The 23,130-nt window shown below is 42.5% G+C and overlaps 1 protein-coding gene across 1 annotated transcript in view; it reads right to left on the minus strand.

Moving 5' to 3' along the window:
• Nucleotides 1–1,054: 1,054 nt before the first annotated feature.
• Nucleotides 1,055–23,130, minus strand: part of STMN2 (stathmin 2) — a 41,240-nt gene continuing 19,164 nt past the window's right edge. The window contains exons 2-5 of the mRNA XM_053395794.1: nucleotides 10,205–10,300; nucleotides 9,824–9,996; nucleotides 4,475–4,666; nucleotides 1,055–2,624 (exon numbers count right to left, since the gene is read on the minus strand). Of these exons, the coding sequence (XP_053251769.1) occupies nucleotides 2,565–2,624; nucleotides 4,475–4,666; nucleotides 9,824–9,996; nucleotides 10,205–10,300 (521 nt within the window). The 3' untranslated portion in view covers nucleotides 1,055–2,564. The remainder of the gene's footprint in view (nucleotides 2,625–4,474; nucleotides 4,667–9,823; nucleotides 9,997–10,204; nucleotides 10,301–23,130) is intronic.

A 23,130-nucleotide genomic window follows, 5' to 3' on the forward strand; every position in this document is an offset into this window, starting at 1 on the left:
ATTCAGAAACTTCCACTGGTTCTCTTATAGGAACCTCTTGGTTTTGACTAGGGCTGCATGCTCAATTTTAAATGAATAAATATCAGTATGAAGGACGCCCCCTCCCTTTGTTTGTTCATTGTTACGTTAAAAATGAATGGGGATCTGCCAAAGGAAAATTCATTCATTCACACATACATGTAGTGCGATGCCCTGGAGAAGGGGCCACCAACCTTTTTGGGCACATTTGTGAACTGGAGAAGCTATTGTGAGCTGCAAGCAACCACAACCTCAGATTATAAGAGAATGTTCATTTTGAGCCTTATTTCGGGAGGGAGGGAGGGAGGGGAAACTGTGAGTCCAAGGGAAGGCCTCTGCAGGTGCATATGCACCCATAGGTGCCCCTCCCATTGGAGAGTGCCAGAATGTCTTCAGAATCATGCCAATGGTCACCCACATTGTAAGCCGAAGAAATGCAGCAGGTGCTTTCATTAATGAAATGGAAAGGTGATAAGGTGGTATATCTTCTTTCATCCAGGGGTGGAGCTACCTGCCCCAGTCCCCGGAGCGAGGGCGGGGCTAGCCACCTGCCCAGTGAGCATCCTTAGCTGCCTGCCACCTGCGTGGTGAGTGTTGCGAGGGGCGTCGCTAGCCACCTGCCGCAGCATCGTCCCTGCCTGCCGCTCATGCAGCGAGTGTCTGGGGCCACCGCCCGTGCAAGCTGGGGTGGGTGGCGCGGCGATGTCACCCGCCCTCACAGCTGACACCTGGTGTGCATCGCACCCCCTTGCACCCGCCTTCCTCCACCAGTACTTTCATTGCCTATAAAACAGGGACTCTTTATCCAATCTGAAATTTGGGTGGTCTGATGCCCAGTGTCATTTGGATGTGAAATGCCCGTTGGTTGGAAAATGCTGCACAGAAACAATCACAATCAATGAACAAAGGCAAGTCAAAATGCTTGGGGATATGAAGTGAAACAAATGGACAAATGAAACAGTTATTTTCCCTCTTAGCTTATATGGACCGACACTTTTCACGCTGGGAGAAGGGAATGAGCGAGTCAACAGACCAGTCCTTTTTCAGTTCACAGAACCCCAATTCTTTATTAATCACAGCTTGCTCACAATGACATACAGGAAAAATAGCACAAATGAAGAGTAGACTATGCAGGCAGCAATTCCCAGGAGGGAGAGGGACAACTTCAAACTGGCAGCTCTATGGGGAAAGCAGGTGAGCGATGCCACACCTGGCTCAAGCATCCTGGCTCCTAGTCGCTCCTGCTGCTTCAGCCCTTGTCATTCTTGGTATCTTTTTAAAACTAGGCAGGAGAGGAGAAGTCAGCAGGATTAAGCTTGTTGAGTCTGGATGAAAAATGTCCTACAGAGCGTCTCGTACCGTAATGAAACAGATTAGACTAAGGCTTGAATCCTTCCCACAAAAGTGCACCTGGTTGCCCCACTGATTTTAGCAATGGTGGGCAGGACTGTGGCCTAAGATAAATAGAACAGGTCACAGCATCTACACTTAAAAGCTTCTCGACTCAAGTTAAATAATTTCTTCATTGGTGAAGAGGCAGATTTTGAGTTATTTTTAAATCCAGCTTCCCCAAAACCCATAAGCTTCTTTTGGCCAGATATATGATTGGTCATTCTCAGCTGCACGTAATGCCTATTTTTAAAAAAGTCAAAACTTGCTTCTGCTTGCCTCCTTGTCAATGACACTTGCCTTTGAAAAACAGAAGCATTTTTCTTCAAAAGACAGAAGAAATTGTTCCTGTGAATACTAATTTGCAGCACAACGCTGTGCATGTTTACTCAGAAGTAAGTCTCACTGTGTTCAGTGGCGCTTACTCCTTTGTAAGTGTGTTTATGCCTGCAGCCTTTTCTTACCTTCTCCAATGGGTGTTAAGTCCCATTGAATTTGATGGGGTCTGACTTCTGTGTAGAGATGTAACAAGAGATGTATGGTGCACTGCAATTTTGTTGTTGTTGTTTAGTGGAGCACTGAGGCTGTAATTAAAACATGACTGCTTAATGATTTAGGGGGCTGTTTCAGGACTGCTCTGTCAAGTCCCAATGCCTGTAATTTGCTTATTGTTTTAAGGAAGTGTATTGATCGCAAACCTTTCTAGGTAATTAAGCAATGGCTAGACTCTAGCACCATAGACCTTCCACTGACTTAGATGTTCACTTGGAATGCATGGAGGTTGCTGCAGGGAACTTCATAGGAACAGATCTAACAAATTCAACCAAATGGAAATAGACAACATCAAAAGCCTGTTACAGGACATGTAAAGATTATGAAATAACTTGCATAATGCAATACTTGTATTTTTTAACAAAAATGTAAGTATTTACAAAATAAGATCCAAGTTTTATTTTTAAACATCAAGCAAATCATTCTGCAAAAACTGCATTGTTTTATTTTTTTTGTTTTGTTTTCTATTGAGTTCTTGATTCTTCTTCTTCTTTTTTTAAACCGTGTCATACATTTCCCATACTAATATCTCATGATCTGTAATAATATAGGCAGGGGAGTTGGAGGAGGGGTGGGGACTTATCCCACCCTCTCCACTGCTGGGCTCAGCCAGACAGTTCCACCTGGAGCTCCTTGTTTCTGCGGACCTCTGCAGCATGCCTCTCCTAGGAGGAAGAAAATAAAAATAAAATAAAAACAGGAAACATTTAACCTCCACCTTCCTTCTCCAGAAAGAATTTTAGAAGACAAGCGTTATTTGGTTTCATGTACTGCAAAGTAAGCAAGGATATTAGAAGCATTTTAAACTAGGTAGAACAGGCAGGGAACCTGTGGTAGTCCTTCAGATGTTGTTGAAATCCACTTTCCATCAACCACAGCCAACATTGGCAATGATCAGAGATGATGTGGAACTGTAGTCTGGAGGCCCACTGGTTCCCCACCTCTGAGGCAGAATATAACCCATGCTCCTTGGCTAGGATAACTAATGGTCCTTTCCATTCCTCTTTGGATTAGAGGGAATTGGAGAACGGAGACAGAAAGAGGGTTTGGGCCACCCTTTAAGTGCGAAGCAGCTGTGCTTGGTAGGGAGCAGAGTCACATGTGGTCCTGTCCTCCAGGTTCAATGAAGTTCTGGAGTCATTAACATGGGTCAACATAAATGGTACTTAAGTGGGTATAAAAAAGGTAAAGGGACCCCAGACCATTAGGTCCAGTCGTGACCGACTCTGGGGTTGCAGCGCTCATCTCGCTTTACTGGCCGAGGGAGCCGGCATACAGCTTCCGGGTCATGTGGCCAGCATGACAAAGCCACTTCTGGCAAACCAGAGCAGTGCACGGAAACACCGTTTACTTTCCCACCGGAGCGGTACCTATTTATCTACTTGCACTTGACGTGCTTTCAAACTGCTAGGTTGGCAGGAGCAGGGACTGAGCAACGGGAGCTCACCCCATCACGGGGATTCGAACCGCCGACTACCAAATATGATGTCCAGTGTGTGGACAGGTAGTTGGTCTAGAGGAGCCTTCTCCATACTGATTCAGAGGTTGTTGGACTCCCATCCTCATTATTGGTCATGCTGCCTGGTGGGAGCTGGGTGCCCTGCATTAGAGTCAGGCTAGGCACACCTGAGAGGGTGGGAGGTAAGCAGACATGATTGTGCTTCCACACCACATGCCATCTTTGCACACTTATCTCTGAATCCATCTGAAAGAAAGTTTTGACATCTTTGGGACATCAAAAGTCAACTTTAGGCTGAGGCAGGAAATCAGCTGAAAGCATGTCTGCTGCCTTTGGTCCCTTTCCTACACCTTCTGGGGAAAGCAGAGGGCATTTCCCTCATGCCTGCACAGCTTTCTTTGGCTGTTTCTCTCTTCGCCTTTAGCACCTTGGCAGCCTTTCCCAACCTGGTGCCCTCCAGGCTGCATTAAGACATAAGGCATCTTGGTTTAGTTTTTCTAATTATAATACTCTGCACTTCTGTCCCATTTTCTGACGTTCCTTTTGCACTGCAGTACCTGATGCATTATGGAACTGTGGCTTTTTAAGTGATAAAACTCGCATGTTGTGCTAAATTTTATTCACACCAGTGCGTGTGGTTTGACATGACAACAAATGCTACCCTGCACTTTTTGCACATACATCTTCTATTCCTGCATGATTCCCTGATGAAAACAGCAGGAAAGAACTGTATGCTGGCATACTACCTCAAATTACACCACTTTACTCCCCTGATTTTCTGGGTTTAGGGGGCTGCAAATGGATTTTTTCTGGAATCAAATAACATGGAAACCAGCACTAAGCATGCACTATATTCCCTTAGTTTTCCAGAAATGCCTTTTACGCCATGTGAACGTTCAAATCTAATGCAGAAATGAATAGTTAGGGAAACATTGGAGAACTGGAGTAAACTGTCACATGAATTCAGTCCAGATGTTTAGGACTACAATGCCCATCATGCATATTGAAATACAAATGACCACTTCCACCCTCCCAAAATAACCTCAGCCTGGTTACCTTCTCCTGGAGGCGTTCAATAAGAGCAGCTAAGTTAGCTTCACGGTTTTCTTTGATCTGTTCCATTTTCAGTATCAGTTTTTCCTCTGCCATTTTGCTGAAGTTATTGTTCTCCTCCAAAGCCTTCTGAAGGACTTCTCGCTCATGTTCTCTCTTTTCTGCCAGTTGTTTCAGCACCACAGCCTCCTGGGACTGTGAAAGGAAGGGGAAAGAAAGAGATCCAAGGGGATAGTCTGTTTGAAAAGCATTCAGCCAAGGTTGGAAGGATAATATGTGAAATAATATGTCTAAAGCAAGGATGGTGAAGCCGTGTGGCCTCCCAGATGCTGTTGGAGTCCAACTCTCAGCTGGCCTGGGTAATAAGGGATTATGGGAGTTGTAGTCCAATGGTGTGTGATCACAGGTCCCCCACCTCTGGTCTGAAATGCCAATGCCAATAAAAATGTCTGAAAATTTTTGAGAGCATCTGACAAACATGAATCCCTGAGCAGCACTCTTACTAACAGAACCTCCTCCAAATATTCTGCCATTCTATTTTTGTTGTTCTATGGGATTGTAGGCAAATTTTATGGGCTGCTTTAAAAACTACATTTTGATTGGGAGTTATGCTTCTGATGCACATTCTCCCCGTTCCTCCTGTAGTTTAAAAGCACATCTCATATCATTTCAGGGGGTTCACCTACCCTCTGGAGTACATTATTTTGGGAAGGGGCAAAGGGAGCTGTCAGAAGGCAAAGAAATCAACAGAAATGGCTTCCTCTGGTGGGAGCCACTGCTAGATCACAGCCTGTGCATTTTGTATTTCACTCAAGTTATGTATTTCACAGTATATTTGTTTACTTGATTGCAAATTGTCTCAGAAGTTAACATTTCCTCCATATCCTACGGAATTCACGATTTCAAAATGCCCCAAATGTTTTGTTGTTTAATCTGGCTTCAAACCCAAGGAGTTACCGAAAGTAATTTTTCTTAACTAAAGAGCTGGAATGTGTTTATAACCCTTGGATACTTTAGCGGTAGCATACTGTCTTGATTACCGCCCACTAAAAGTTACAGAAACAGCGAGCTAGCTTTTGAGTTTTATAAGACTCTTCTTCCTGCTGCATGTTGTTAAGCAAAAAGACAATGGCCATCCCTTCCCCATTGAAGTTAACTGTTGGCTTTCCTCCTTAATACAAGTATTATTACATTACTGTTTGGATTGTTTTGAACGGGTGGACAAAACTATCTGCATTTAAAAATATTTCTTAGACACTTTCCATATTTAACTTTATTCATCCACATATTGATTAAATATTTAAAGGTAGCATACAGGGATGACCTAAATTCTCAAGGTTATTTTGTGTCCTGAAGCTGGCCTTTACTGTCAGCTGGGGGATGATTCACACAACCTGTGAACTGGTGTCAGATGATGACATCTGGTTGAAATTGCATATACATTGAATGGCTGTCTATATGTTACCCATTACATACAACAGGTATGGGGAACCTTTGGTTCCTCAGAAATCGCTGGACTACAATTCCCATCAGCCCTGATTATTGGCCACGTTTGCTAGGACTGATGGGAAGTGTAGTTCAGCAACATCTGGCGAGCCAAAGGTTCCTCACACCTGGTGTACACACCACTTCAGTTGTGTATTTACACACACACACACCCCACGCACCACCATTAACTACTCCGAATGTGAATTGGGCTCCAGTGATATAAGGCAGTGAGAAGTCCATGATTAAATCCCCTACAGTTTTTCAAAAGGAGAAAGATAATGGGAATATGGCACTGGAGGGAGAAGAGTTAACCCTTTCCCTCATGCACTTATTACAATTCACATCCTCCCTAGAGCTGTTATTTGCCCTTCAGGGGAAGCATACAGTTACTGTATCTCCCTGCTCCATGATAATTGCATTTACTCTCACTTACCAGCTCCAGTTTTATATCTCCTGCTGTCTTGTCTAGTTTGCTCATTAAATATGGGAGGAAAACAATAAAATCCTGCACATGGTATGTGAAATGAATACAGTCAGCTCACCATGAGGAGAGAACTAATATGTGCAGTGATTTCCATCAGCTACTGCATGCTTAGTGGTTTTTCAGACTGGTGTGTGTGTGTTATCTTGCTTGTATTAATGATTTAATATGGGTTCAGACTGTGCGGGGCCAATTTCCACTTCAGAAGATCTCAGAAAGATCTGAGCTACTCACATAACTGAGCTAACGCACCACACTGTTGAATTTACTAGTGGCTTGGGCCAGGCAGATCAATTGCAGAGTCAGGAATGAGCTCCTAAACTAGTCCCAAAGTATTCTTCCCCACAGTCAGAAAGAATCTGAGCATAGCTGTGCATGTAACTATATAGTGGGGGAAGTTTGTATTCTCTATCTGAGCTCAATAAATTCTAAGATTAAACACAAACTTTGAGAGAGCGGGTCATGGGCAGAGATGCTTGTTTTGCATTGAGAACCCTGAACCTACCAGAAAAGGAGATCATGAACAGTCTTCTAGTATATTTAAGTAAGAAGCAAAGGAGGAGGCATACACCTCCCCTTCGCACTGGCTTGTTTTAAAATAAAGGTTAAAAATAAAGGTTTATTTAGCTTCTGCATTCACAGACTAGAAAAGGAAATTGGATGGCATTGCCCATCTGCTGTAACAGAGAAGATTTTGCTGATGATTAGGTGGAAGCTTCTTTTGCATATAGTCATTATGGTGAGTGATATTAACAAGCAAAAGATGGCCACTGAGCACCTGACAGCATGAATACTTAAAAGGGTGAACATTATCCCCAATTCTATGGAATGTTAAACAGCAGGGGCTTCCCAATTACCTTTCACATAAATGCAAATCCATTAATAGGATCACATGTAATTTCTGCACCATAATCCAAAAGCTACTAAGAATATGAATCCCTTTGGAATATAATTCATATTAATGTTCTGGCTAAGGAAGATCCTACTGTACAACTCAATCTTTGCTTTTAAAACCTTGGAAGTTAGTTTAACAGCTAAGTATTTTGAGTCCCTCAGTTATAGAAACCTTCCCCAATGTGATCCCCTCCAGATTTTTTGGACTATAACTCCCATCAGCCACAGCTATCCAAAGTTTTTGGAGGACACTCAGTTGGGGAAGGACTGGGTAATAGATGCTATGGCATGAATTCTGTCTTTCACTGATATTCAGATACATTTCTTTAGTGCATTGGGGACCATATATTTGGATGGATTTTATTTGTGGTTCTTGAAAATGAGAGGGGTGGATGTGAAATAATATAAATACGACTACAGGCACTGGTGCTAATAATGATACAGCCAACCACATAGCACCACCATAGCTTCTATGCAGGGTTTAGATGACAAGCTAAACTGTAGCTAATTGTGACAGAGGTGGAAATGGCAGGGGAAATAAGCCATGGTTATCATGACATCTGAAATAGTTTATGGGTATCATGACAGGGAGTTCACACACTACATTTAACAAGTGAACAATATGTATACACAAAAAGTTGAGCTGTACACTTGTACAGTTATTCACTTGTATAGTTTGAGTGTGCAGTCTGTGTACACAGCAGTGGCGCCGTCCAAATCAACAAGCGCATATTCTTCCAAACAACCATTTGTACTTGTGTGGAGACGGCTTGCACCTGTGCTCAGTGTAACCTGCAAGCAAGCCTGTAGTCTTCAGGTGTAAACTTGATACCAATTGTACACAGGTGAGTGCTATTGATCTGAGTGGGGAGGAATGTGAATGAGAAACTAGGTACAAGATTGGGATGTGTGAAAAAGCAAGTGATCTACCGATTTCTTGAACGTGTAGGGACTGATTTTTACCTTTTCTGAATTGTATTTCCTGTATACCACTTAGAGACTATTGCAGTTAGGCGACATTTAAATTGTTTAAAGCATAGTAGTAGCAGTTAACAGCAATAGTACGCACACATACACAATATTAGCTCTCCTATGTGCCTAACTTCATTTTGAAGTGTTGTTTCCCACTCCTGCCTTTGGGGGACAGTGTAAGAACTCAAAACAACTAGGAATCCCATGGGAGTCTTGGACACAAATAGATTTACCATATGTTTTCTGACGCTGTGGGCTCTGGTCTACAAAAAACTTATGCCACAATAAATCTGCTAGTCTTAAAAGTGTCACAAGACTTTTAAGAGAGCTTGTACCTTTGAAGAACATATCTTAACTAGGTTACAGAAATCCAGAGGGGTTTAAGATGCCTGTTTGCAGAAATGAATGTGCCATAGTAGAGCTTCATGCTAGCATCAGCTCAGGCCCCTTTTCATGCTGCAACAACTGGAAATGTTCTCAGCAAGCAGTCATGCTAAATCAGATTATGGTCCATCTAGCTCAGTATTGCCTGGGATTTTAGGGTGGGGTCTTCTCCTAGCCCAACCTGGAAGATGCTGGGTTTTGAACCTGGGATACTTTACATGCAAAGCATGTATCACTGAGCCATGTCCGCTCAGCACTGAAACAGTCATATGCTTGGTTATTCTTAAGTGACAGTTCCATCTGCTTTCAGACACAGACCATAGATTTCTGCAAACGAAGCAGCTCATTGATTCAACGTGGAGCACTGTGTGTTAAGGAAAGCAATGAAGAATTGCATCTTTCCTCACAGTTTCAATTCCCAGCATCTCCAGGTAGGGCCGAGGGAGACCCTTGCCAGAAACTCTGGAAAGCCACTTAGAATCAGCATAAATAGAACAATGTTCTGACTCAGTATAAGGCAGCTTCCTATTTGGAATGTACTACAAGGAGAAGGAGAAGGAGAAGGAGGAGGAGAAGGAGAAGGAGGAGGAGGAGGAGGATGAGGAGGAGAAGGAGGAGAAAAAGGAGGAGGAGAAGGAGGAGGAGAAGGAGGAGGAGAAGAAGAAGAAGGAAGAGGAGAAGGAGGAGGAGAAGGAGGAGAAGAAGAAGGAGGAGAAGAAGGAGGAGAAGGAGGAGGAGGAGGAGAAGAAGGAGGAGGAGAAGAAGAAGAAGGAGGAGAAGGAGAAGGAGGAGGAGGAGGAGGAGGAGGAGAAGAAGAAGAAGGAAGAGGAGAAGAAGGAGGAGAAGGAGGAGAAGAAGAAGGAGGAGAAGAAGGAGGAGAAGGAGGAGGAGGAGGAGAAGAAGGAGGAGGAGAAGAAGAAGAAGGAGGAGAAGGAGAAGGAGGAGGAGGAGGAGGAGGAGGAGGAGAACAACAACAACAACAACAACAACATTTTTGCAATGTATAACTTGCAAGTGCTCCTTCACCATTTTTGGTGCCAATAATAACATGGATAGCAAGTAGATTAACTTGAATGGATCCCTTCTCCTCCTCCCAGTTACATGTTTTGACCGTGAAGTAAGTGGCTAGATACCTTTCTCCTCTCCTCTGCAGCTTCCAGCTTTTTCTGGATCTCTCCAAGGGACAGATCTTTCTTCTTTGGAGAGGCTAAAGTCCGTGGTGCTTCTGAGACTGGAGAAGGTGGCTTCAGGATCAGCTCAAAAGCTTGGCCAGAGGCACGCTTGTTGATCTGTTTCACTTCCATGTCTGTAAAGGAAAAGTTAAAACATTTCAACCCAATATTGTGCTAGTATTGTGATAAAAGAGCAATGGCAACAGATAATGCAGATGGCTTCTTGGGCTGCCACAGACATTAGAACACACACACACACACACACACACACACACACACTTATAAAAGGCAGCCCAAGGAATCCTTTGCTAAACCAAAGAATATCCACTGAAAGTTACTTACCATCATATGTGTATATGTTCAGGTTTCGAGGTTCAGGGTAAAAACAGGAGCAGATCAAAGAAAGCATCGACAGCTCCTTCATCTTTTCCTTGTAGGCTGAAATGAAAGAGACTGTATTAATCTGTTTCACCTCTCCTGATTCCTGTCTTACAGAATGTTTAATTTAAATGGCAATTAGTGTTGCTGGTAGAGCTGCAAAATGAATTGCTCAACTAAAACTTTGTAAAAATATTTAAGAAGATGAAAGATTTCTCATAAATGGTGGCTTTTTAAAATAATTTCTTATGCATTGAAGAATCTTTGATCTTTCTCATACACACACACACACACACACACTCATCATGCCAGTAGCAGCAAATATGAATAAGGCTGCAGTTTCTGCCTTTTTCCTCACCCATCAGGGATCGTCTTTCACTTATGGGCAGTTAAAGACTGATAACTGTTTATTTCCAATGAGAAGTGAAAGAATAAAGCCTCTCCACCTAGGGCACTGAGGATTTAAGTCTTGCTTCAGCCTCTCCTTCCCCAAGGCTCTCACATAGGTCCAGAAACTGAGTTCCGCCCAACATGGGGGGGGGGGGAGGGAACTGTTATGCGTGTGTGATGTCACACACATGATGCACAGTGTGCTGTCATGCAAATATGTGATCTGTGATGTGAGGACTAGTGAGGCCTGCTGCTGCAATGAGGCCTGGTGAGGCCCACCACCATGAAGCCCAGCCCATTAAGATGGGGGGGGGGTGCTCAGCCCCAATAGACTTTGGGGGTGGGGGGTCTGAAGACACTTCAGCCGTATGGAGTTGGCATCTATGCACAGGTGTTTCTGATGGCTCTTATTGGCCAGTTCTCTGCTGTGGAGAGGGGAGAAATATTGGAACATATAATGTATGCCAATCTGCATTTATGAAGCCAGGATCCAGCACCACAGTGCCAACTATTCAAGTACTGAGACCTCCCCTCCAAGGTCCAGCTTATGTGAATGCAAAGAAAACTCACAAAGACAAGAGGTTACTTCTAGCCTTGAATTGTCTGTCTCATATATGTAGCAAGTACATCAACATTTAACCTGCATGTTTCTCAGCAAGATTGCAAATAGGATATACTTTGGCTGGGATTTCAAAACCTACTTTCAGTATTCCCCCCCCCCCCCCTTGAGTGGCATTCTCATCAATCCCCTACCTCACTGCCATGTCACAAACTCCTGTCAGTGTCAAAATAGGTCTGCAAAATGACATGGGGAGTTTGAATGCAGGTCCAAAGTCCATAGTTCTTTGAATCTAGGGCTTTGAGTAAAATATAGTAAACTGTGAGTGGCATGCAAAACATCTGAGGAATGAACTGCATAACAATGCACTTCATTTAAATAATGCTGCATGAAACACACCATAGATCTAAATATAAATTTTAGCTAACAACTGAGATTGCCTTGTTTAGTTTTGAATGTATTATTATTATTATTTCATATGGTCTGGGGGCCAAACTGCAGGTGTATAGTCTGGATTTGTGTGATTCTTTTAAAAACTAAGTAGCAGCTGAATGGTATGTAAACAATCCCATCAGAGAAATCTCAGTAGGCGGTAACTTTGGAAAAACCTCACAGCAAAACTGTACTGTGGCTATATCTGCATGTCACAAGAAACTACAGTTTATTATGGCAGTGGTAACCCTTGATTCTGCATACCCCTTTCTTTTCTCTCCATTAGAATGGCACCTAGAAACTCAGAGACCTTTGCTTCTAAACTGCAGCTAATATGAACTATGGATTGTTGAAACAAGCCAACTTTATAATCCATTGTTTGAAGTTGGCTTGTTTCACTCACTGCAGTCCAATCTTGCTCAACTCCCTTCCCAGAAGCTGCTATTAAAAATTTAAAAAAGAATCATGCAATGTCAAGCTACACATTTAACATAGTTTGGACCTGAGATTATAAAATAGAATTGAAATGCTTTTAGTGAGGTTACAGATTATTTTTTTCCTACAGAGATGGATGCATGGACAAACACAGCTATGCCTGTAGAAGGCCCAGTAAAATAAACACACTGGATATCTGTGCACAAATTTTATCCTATATCATCTATCTATCATCTATCTATCTATCTATCTATCATCTATCTATCTATCTATCTATCTATCATCTATCTATCTATCTATCTATCTATCTATCATCTATCTATCTATCTATCTATCTATCATCTATCTATCTATCTATCTATCTACTATCATCTATCTATCTATCTATCTATCATCTATCTATCTATCTATATCTATCTATCTATCTATCTATCTATCTATCTATCTATCTATCTATTTATTATCTATCTATCTATCTATCTATCTATCTATCTATCTATCTATCATCTACCTATCTTCTATCATCTATCATCTATCAATCTATCTATCTATCATCTATCTATCTATCTATCTATCTATCTATCTATCTATCTATCTATCTATGGCCTGATCAACTTTAATGTAGGGAGGGAAGAAAAGCATAATTTGCATATTGCTGTGGATTCTGTGATCATAAAAGCAGAGTGAGCAGGCCCCTCTATGCTTCATTGTTTTGCTTCAAAATACTGTACATTCTCTCTCCATTTCATAAAAAACATCACCACTCAGAGCCACATGGGAGAGGTTCATTCAGAGCTTTAACTGGAACATGGGGAAGCTGTCTACTGAGCACCTGTGAGTGTGCACTCACCAATTTCAATTTCATCTTCCTTGTAATTTTTAGCCAAGTCTTTCCATGCAGATTTCTTTAAAAGGAAAATGTCAAACAGCTGTCAGGCAAGGAGTAGGCAGCCTCCCAATCTTTCTGAGCTTCCTAGAAAGCCCAGCTGAGGACGTCATGGGGTTTTCAGGAAGCACAGACATCTAAGGAAGGGTACAAAGTGCAGACCACTGGAGGGATGATTTAGAGACAAAAGACAAAATGCCCTTTGGCCGCCTTATTTATGTATTTTATTTAGACATCTGCACCACTTAATTCATAAAATATATCTAAGCAGCGTACAGAAAACAAAACAGCAGCACGTTACAAAAATGAACAATAAAACCATTAATACAAATGATGAATGAATAAATATGGGTATAAAAATCCTTATTCGGCACTCTCAGCACCTCTCACCCTCCCACCTCTCACCCAGAGCCCAAGCAAACTCACAGATCACTCACAAAATCCCTCAACCAAGAGGGTTCCTGGAACCTGCTGACACAGATACAGGCATAGCTGATTCCTTTGCGGTGAGTGGGCTCAAAGGGGAAACCATAATCTGGCTCAGCCCCACCTTGCTGTCTGTTGCAGAGCCTTTTGCTGCTTAGGCAGGCTTTCAGGATGCATTTGAGTTCCTGACCCTGAATCCAATTTCATTTTCTGCTTTGGGAGAGACGCCACGAGAGGCAGAGGCAGGAGGTTCAAATTAGATGGAGCATGAAATGCAGGCCACGCAAGGGTCGTATTTCCTTTAGTGCATCATAACTGCATTTACATTGATCCCTCGGTCATTCCATTGGCAAAAGCAGTTTCTCGAATTCTGAAGGTTAAATGATTCAGCTATGCCATGTGCCTTTTGGGTTTGTATTAAATATGCTGCCGGCGTAAAGCCTGCATTTTTCTTTCAGTGTCAAACTGACACAGATTTGCTGGGCAGCTTTCTTAATTTGGTTCCCTTTGTGATTCGCAATGTGGAGTTTCACGCTTCTGATCAACCACAATGAATAAATGGTTATGGAAAAATTACATTAATAGAAATCCTAGAACTAGGCATTAGCCTCATATTTCCTCCCCTAGTTTTTAAAACATTGCTGTATCTACTATTTGGTTAGATTGCTAAGACTGCTTCGACTGACAGTTAAAATACAACTACTGTTAAAAATAGTAATAGGCAATGGTCACAAAGGGAAGTGATGTTAAGCACTGTGTTTCCCCCCTTTTGTGAACGACTGATTGAGTTAACATGTATGTTCTTTTATTTGTCTGCACCAGCAGTGGGAACCCTCCAGCCCTCCCACAACTGTCAATCATCCAGCATCACCTAATGTCACCCGAACCTAGAGCATTAGGGAACATCCCACGGCTCATGCAGTGTGCTCCTGATTGCAGCTGGGGCTTGACAGTTCATTTAGCACCTTGAATCTGGATGAAATTGAGGTGCTGGTTGGTTTTGGTGCCTTTCCTCCACCCATGTCCCTGCTGCTTTTGGCAGGGGAATGGACTACATTGGTGTATCAAACCTGTACTACTATATTCTTTTCTTCTTCTTCTGAGACTTGATTTCCTTCCAGTAGATGTCAGTAGACTTCCTGGTTGCTAGCGACACTCCCTCCCACTTCTTTCAGAGACGTGATTTAAATTTTTCATTTCATTTCTTCTTTTATTGTTATTCTCCCTTTGTCTTTAGCCCCGTGTACTTTAGCCACACCCACTTCTACCTTGGGTCCTGTGGAATTGGACTCTTGGAGGGTTGGCCTTGTTCAAATCCAGCCCTTCAGTTCCCCACCCCTGATCGACACCGTGAAGTAGGCCACAATTCATCCAACAACGCAAGTAGGAAACTGGCCATGCATTTTTATACTAAGAAGTCAGTTCCCATGGAGTTCAATGGGTCTTGCTTTCAGGAAAGTGTTGCGGATTGCAGCCTTAGGCCTTTTGACACAACTTGCTCATGGGTGCATAATAAGTTAATAACAGTAGTGGGGTTTGAACCTTCATGTCACTGTGGCCTTCAGGGTCCCTTCCAACTCTTCTATGATTCTATTATCCAAAGGCAAGTCATTAACCCTGGGACCACATGTAATCTCAAAGAATGGTATGTGGAATTAGCACATATAGTAGACGGTGGAGTAGAGGGCTACATGGAATAGCCATTCTTCTCAAGGTTAATTTTCTGCCATATAGAAGAACGAAATCAGAGTACCGGAGACATGTGAGTAACCATTTCCCAGTAATTCAGGGGTGGATATTTCACTTCAGTTACTACTTGTCTTCCATACTTTTGACCATAGAAAGCAGGGATAAAGAAGAATGTAATGACCCATCTGTACAATACATTTAAAGCAGTATCATAGTACTTTAAGAAGGGAAGAGAGATTAATTGTAAAACCACTCTGGCAGCTGTAGCTCTGTGAAGGAAATAGGGCTCTCCTAACAGATTGCTGCACTCTTAACAAACTACAGTGCCTAGGATTTTTGGTGGGGAAGCCATGATTGTTTAAAGTGGTATGATACTGCTTTAAATGTATAGTGTAGATTGGGCTCCAGAGCCAACGTGAGTGCTAAAAATCAACTGACTTTCACTATTATAGGTGGATTCACATAAATCTAAGACGAATTATTCAGGCTCACAACCAATCTACATGCTGCAGACTGTGCATTCTTACAGTATGCACTCCATTAGGGAAAACCACTTGCAAAATATGTATATTAGTCAAAGCTGCATCCAAAAAGGATTGAATTATTATTTTTTTAATGCTGATTGCTGCAGAAATGTGGAGAGCTGACTGGAAATAGGTAAAATGTAAAGGCCCCCTGGATGGTTAAGTCCAGTCAAAGGCGACTATGGGGTGCAGAGTTCATCTTGCTTTTCAGGCCAAGGGAGCTGTCGTTTGAGAATATGAGAATCTGGGAGAACTGAAATTGATGCTACAGGTGTCATCTGTCATACCAGTCTTAAAGCCATCTAAGTTGGTTGTCATCAATCACTGCTTTCTGTGGGAGTGAGTTCCATGGTTTAACTATGCACTGTGTGAAGATGTACTGTCCTGAAGTCAACTAGTAGTCTATCATTTCCATTAAGTTGAAGCAAGGAGCGTGCCACAGCATATAAACTCTCTCTAGGCTCCTGCCGAGTTGTTGAGCAACATGCTAATCTGCACATATCTTTGCTGTAAGGTCCATCTGCCCAAACATTCTGACTGTTTAGTTACCTCCCAGCTAGCTGGACAACCTAAACACAGCTATCATCAGGACTCCAAATACTCTTCATAGGCTAGGGGTGGGAAACTGCATCTGGCTAACAGACCAGACTCTTAACTCCCCACCTCACATGGGCCGTTTGACAAGTGAGTGGGGCTGCCCATCTGTCAGTGACTTGACATCACAGTGAAACCAGGTGACCAGTTTTCATTTGCCTGTGTGGTTTGAAATCAAATCGTGCGGGGAAGTGGAATGGTGCTTTGCAGGCACTGACAATCAGATGATTTGTGGTGCTTGCAAACCCGCTTTTCAGCTGAGCCACATCTTTATACACCCCATGTCAAGCATGTGGGTGTGGCTTGGCCAAAATGGTCTTGCAGACCACATGGGGAGGCCTGGCTAGCCTAATTTGGTCCATGGGCCAGACAGAAGATCATCACCACTGCCAGACATTTATCCTTGCATCATGGCTCTCTTGCACTGCTCAGCATGAATCTTCAAAACAGAAATTTGTATGTGTCCGTTGAGAAAACAATGACCAAAGAAGCCATAGTGATCAGGTGGGTGCTTAACAATGAATAATTAAGGGACTGGATTTATGATGCTTATAAGGTTGCAAAAAATAAGCACAGGTATATGGGCATTGTACTTCTTCTTTTGGATGCCTAAAAAACCACTGGATAGAGATCTGATTGATATGCCATTCTGTCATTTCCATGTTGACCCCTTGCCAAGCTGAATTATTTGTGCTGCACTTACAGGATTTGATCCTGAGGTATATATTAAGGTAATACTAATATTGCTTGCTTACCGATGCCAAAAGGTAATAATATCCCTGAAGGCTTGAAATTGCCATTTTACAGTATCTTCATTCCTGCAGTTCTGTTTGAACAAGCTACAGAGAATCCATTCCTAGTCTCATTATTGTTATGTTCGCTTCTCAAACTTGAGTTAATGTGTCGGTTTTGCTGAGCGAATGCAAACACTAATGCAAATGAAATTTTAATTGTGCCTTTTATTTTCCACCAGAGGAAAGCAAGGGCTCTTGCACTGGCTTTTGATGTGACTGAGAGTGGATATGACTCTGCTGCCTAGCATTTGCATCCAGATATATATCAATTTTAAAAAAGGGAGGAGGGGATCAAATGTGTGCAAGCATCCTTTAAATAATGAATTTACTTACATTTCAGTCAAGCCACCTAAAGAGCAAAAAAAGCTAAAACAACTGTAATTCTGAGCTGTCCTTGCCCCTGGGGGCACCAAAAGCCTGTTCAGGCATACAATTCACTTATGCAATGAATATTGTATTTTTATAACCTGCCCTGGGACCTTATGGTGCAGGGCCGGCAAGGAATCCTGTTGGCAAATACATAATTATCTTGTAAATTGCTTTACAATGATATTGCAAATTGCTTCAAGATGCCTCATGGGAAATGATTCACAAATAAAATATATAAATAAATCATGCATTTGGCAAGCCTTCTTGCTCCCTATGCTGGCAGATATAGCATGGTTCTTAAGCATCAGTTGCTGAAGATTGCAGGTGGGGAGGTGAGTGTTCTTGAGCTCAGGTTCTGCTTATGGGCTCTCCAATGGCATCTGGTTGGCCACTGTGAGAAGCGAGTGTTGAGCTAGATGGGTCCTTGGTCTGATCCAGCTGCAGGGTTTATCCTATGTCATGTTCTCCAGCACATGACCTTCCCTTGAAGGTCATTCTTCTGAAATCAGGAGCCTCCTCTGCCTATAGAGTTATAGGTGTGACTTGGATTCATAGTGGATTAAAACAGGATTCTAAATCATGCAGGGAGTTTCCACGAGATGAGGAGCCTCCTCACTTTGGAAGAATGTCCTTCAACGCAGATGTGATGCAGCATAAGTGGGGCAGAGCTTGCAGGGCTGCCTCTTCCCTTCCTTGCATGGTTGTCCTTCTGTGACTGAAGTGGATGCTAGCAAAGGACTCAAGCTGCTTCTTAAATCAGCAAGGCAACTATGCAGCAATCAAGGATTGAAAAGCAGCAGAAATTTCAAAAGGTGGTCAACCTCTGATGGTGGGAATGAACAACAGGGGAAGGATACTGAGTTGATGGCCTTTATTTTCATAATCCCCTGAGGCATTCTGGTTGCAAACTTATGGAAACCAGAATACTGGACTAGGCACTCCTCTTAGGCTATTTTGAGAATACTGGAAACAAACTGTTGCTCATTATCCATTTCTAAATGTCAGGATGAAAGCTGTCCAAGAGATTGGAGAAGATAGGTGATACTTGTAGTCCCAGACATCAGGCAAGCTCTTTATGAACAAGTCCAAGTCCACAACAACACAAGGGAGCACAGAGGAGCCTTGTTTGGCAGCTGCTCCACAAGTCTGGAAACTGACTACAGTGGTACCTCGGGTTAAGTACTTAATTCGTTCCGGAGGTCCGTACTTAACCTGAAACTGTTCTTAACCTGAAGCACCACTTTAGCTAATGGGGCCTCCTGCTGCTGCTGCGCCGCCGGAGCCCGATTTCTGTTCTTATTCTGAAGCAAAGTTTTTAACCTGAAGCACTATTTCTGGGTTAGCAGAGTCTGTAACCTGAAGCGTATGTAACCTGAAGTGTATGTAACCTGAGGTACCACTGTACTTTGCTTGAGAAGCTTTCACTTGGTTACATTTGTCCAGTTACCCTGTCAGCCTAATCTACATCATAGAGTTGTGACGATAGGTACCACCCTGTGCTAATTGGAAGAAGGATCCATAGTTCTCACAGAACTTCATTCTTGTCAATGCCTTTTTTCACTCTCAGGTACTGACCGACACCTGAATTTCTTGAAGATACACGGGATAGAATTGTATGTAAAGGTGTTGGCTGCAGACTAGGCAAGTGATTTACATCTTATTAACACTAAGCATCTCATCTGTTATTTAAACAGAGAAGCACGGGTGCTGTTCTCCTAAGGCTATGATATGTTAACTGTAGCCTGTGGTAGGCTGACTTCAAATGTGTGCTACATTTTAATCAGAAATTGGTAAATACGGTACATAGAATCGTAGAACACATACAATTACAAAACAACTGCAAGTGAATCAATTAGAAACAAACAAATGCAATACATGAAAGCAACTGTTTGCTGAGACCCTCTTGCTGAATCTCTTGCTGGCATATCAGCATGAATTTGCATATGTTATCTTGATGACAATCAGCATTGAATACAGCTGGCATTTTTACACTGCAAGCTTATCCCTTTAACTGTCTCCATGGCTTTTCTCAAAGAATCCTAGGTATTGTAGTTTAGTGAAGATGCTGATAATTCCCTGTTAGAGATTCCTAGTTCCTGACTTAGGACTAGAGCCCCCAGGGTTCACTGAAGAGAGGGAAAGACTCTTAAACTGGCTTGAGGTAAAGACATCACCAGTGCCCATAATTAAGTAGGTCATCATTGTACAAATTTATCTAGAGTGTAATGTCCCCAGGGCTTCTGTTACAACATTAAAACACAATATTAAAAAAGTTTTAAACAATTTACAACCACAAAAAATAAGATGGGTCCTAAAAATATATACCCCCAGGATTCAAAAACCAGAGAAACGAGGTGTGTTTTCAGCATTCTCCGGAAGCTGTATAATGAAGGTGCCAGACTCAGTTCTGTGGGGAGGGAATTCCACAGCTTAGGGGCCACCACAGAGAATGCCCATTCCCAGGCCACCATCCCAAACCTCTGAGGGTGGAGGAGCTACCAAGAGGGCCCCATCTGCCAATCTCAGCACCCAAGAGGGTCTTTAGAGAAGGAGGTGGTCTTTCAGATATTTGGGGCCAGAGTCTACACTGCTTGGCAGTGGATTCTCAAAGAAGCACCATCTTGCATTTGTCAGCTGTATGAATTAAAGGACTTTCTAAGAATTTGCAGAGAATGTTCATAAATGAACTGAACTAATCCTGAATAGAGCCAAGGTGGTAGATGTCCATTCAAAGGATCACAAAGGAATTCACAGTAGAAGTTTGCCACATTTTGGAGTTAATTAATACTTCAACTTACTTTACTCTAACCCAGAGACTGGGTACCTCAGGCTGGGTGGCCAAGCCTCTCTGTCTGCCCTTCCCAGCCCACACTTCCCCACGACCAGCCCTGCTGCACCTTCTGCTCAAGTGTTTTTGCATGACTGGAATGTGTCCCTGAAATCTGATAAGGCCTTTTACCTGCCTGGATGGAGGATAAAGATGTGTGCATGCATGGGTGGAAATCAGCCTATTGTGCGAAGGTAAAATTCACATTCAGTGACCTGCTTACTTTTGCCTTGGGCTCCACCTCCCACTAGCATGTGGTACCCTCCCAGGAAGTTAGCCTTAGGAAATGCAACCTTGGCTGAAAAACTTTCCACATCCTTTCTCCAGCCTGTGCCAAAACAGCTTAATAAAGCCTAAGTTCTCCCTAAAAATAGTGCCCCAAGACAGAAAATATGTTGACTAAATTCTACGCAAGAGCTCCTAAATCAGGGCAACACAATTTGTGACCCATCTAGATATGCTGTCTCCCCAGAGGTATAGAAAACTTCAATTGCTCCTACAAGATTTGCAAAAGAGGTGTTATCAAGCTCCTGCTGGTATTTGATAGCTGATGGGAAATAGTAAAAATACAGTCTGCGTGCAATTTTGAGGCCAGGCAAACTGAATGGAGCCCACCTGCCATGTAATATATGCCTGCTCGACAGTTGCTTAGCACCACCCCCACCCCAGTGTTTTTACACTCCCAAGCAGGCAGCAGAACCTGGGGGTTGATCAAATCCCTGGTGGGCTATAGGGCTGCATTTAGCTTGGAGGGAGCGATCCCAAGCTGTGTAGGCTTAATTTAGCTTTTGAGAGTACTTGATGGATGACACACAATTATATTTAGTATCTTGGAACTGGTGTACAATAGTTTTAAAAACACAAGTCTATGGTTTAGTAATATGCAAGGATATCTAGCACCTGGCAGTAGTTGCTAGTTGCCATGGAATAGTTTTTGACAGTACTCAATGCTGCTGAATAGAATGCAATGAATTTAGTATTAGAGAGTTGGCAGCTTTTTCTATTTGATAGCTTCCAAAAACTAAACAACCAATAGGTACTAACAATACCAAACCACTCAAAATTCTGATGCAATATTCTCCATTCAAAATATTCCTTTGGAAATCTCATATTTTAAAATTTAAACAGTGAAAACAGGAAATTTGCTGATTCCTTGCGAATATAAGACTGTCTCCAAAATACGTACTGCTAACTAGTCAATCTGTCTAGTCAACATGAGATTGAACTATTACCATCAATCTTATTATATATTATTACTGGACTCAATCCTGAGGTCCCATTTGCTCCCATGTTAAGAAGTGGTGGGAAGTTGATTTTTGTGGATTTTTTCTCTCCTGCGGCCCCTAAATATCTGTTTCCGTGGATTGGAGGAGCCCTTCTGGAACCATGTGGAAGCTGGCTGGAGGGAGATGGATGAGTCAGCCAAAATTACTTCCTTCCCCTTGTTTCAGGTGGAGTTTCCACAAGAGGTGTAGTGGTCTGGGATCATGAGGGGTTGGTGAGTCAAAGACCCATTACTATATTTGCAGCAGGGTCCCAGCGGAGACCCTGTCTCCAATGTCCAAGAGCTGTCCATTCATCATGAAATGGGAGGTTTTTTTTTAAAGCTACTGATTGGAGTCAATCAGAGTGAAAGGAGATGGGTCAGCCAGAGGATTGGCTCCTCGAATATAGGAGGCAAGTGGGAACAACACGAAGAAGGAGTTTTTCTTCATGCCCTCAAGCATTTAGGAACATTGAAAACACAGGGCGCTTTGGTTTCAAGAGAATGGTGTGCAAATGCTATTATGTACAATGGAACTTCAAGGAAAACACGGCTAAAGTGAGTCCAAAATAAGGTACAGGAGCACTCCAAATCATTTGTCCATGCATGCATGCATGCATAAAATAGCAGATCTAGCTGAAAGGCAACACATGGAGATCCCAGCATTGATCGCTGAGATGCACCCCTAATTATTATTATTGTAGAATTTTAAGATTAAGATTATTGTATAATCTTAAAAGGGGCATGGCTGTGAGGGGGTGTGGTTCTGATGAGACATGGCTGTGATTTATCAATAATTTTAAACTTTGCCACTACATTACTGGTCTCCACTGGACTTAGGTCCTTCCTGGAAATGGACGAAGTCCTTCTGTTCATGGAAGGTAACTCTGGATATAACCCACAATGTTAAAAGTTAGGTGTACTTCTGATATAAATTGGTATGATGCTATAGAGATATAGTGTTGTAGAGAATGTGAATGAAGAACCAGAATTGCTTTTGTATGAAACAAACATTTGCGGATACCTATTTTTAAATGCTTCTTAAAATTAGGGCTATTTGGTTGAATGTTCAGTTGGGCTACCCACATCTTTGAGTTGCTGCTTTGGATGTTTATTAGTCTTGCATAATCTCCTGCTGCTGCTACTGCTAACAGCCTCTATTCACCTGGTTAATTTGTTTTGGTGATTTACTGGAGGCTTGTAAGGTCTTCTATTAGCAACACAGACAATATATTTTGTGAATACCATAGTAATATGAATACCAAGTCCCAGCTTTCTTGTTTTGTAATGATCCTTCACATGCTCACTCATGAGAAGTGTAAAAAATGGAAAGGAGTCACTGCATTTACAAGTATGTCCTATGGCCCTTACAAAAGGCCTCAGTAAATATCTCCTCAAAAATCCACAGTGCATGACATAGGGCAGGCATGCCTGTATCCTTTTGTGCATCTTTCTGCATCTTTTTCTGCTCTTTTAGATGTGGCAGCCATTTTGTGTTATGCCAGACACCACATAGCAGCCATTTTGTGACTGACACCCATGGCCCCTGCTCCAAATGTGCTCACTTGCCCCAAAAGGCTGGTGACCCCTAGAAGATGGAGGTCCATTCTGTAGCATGGATGCTACATGTAGCACAGATCCTTAGGCCATACATGAGGACCATACTAGAATGGGCATGTCTAATGCTTTGACTTTGTCTTG

Source organism: Podarcis raffonei, chromosome 7 (genome assembly GCF_027172205.1).
Source record: "Podarcis raffonei isolate rPodRaf1 chromosome 7, rPodRaf1.pri, whole genome shotgun sequence".
Lineage (NCBI taxonomy): Eukaryota > Metazoa > Chordata > Lepidosauria > Squamata > Lacertidae > Podarcis > Podarcis raffonei.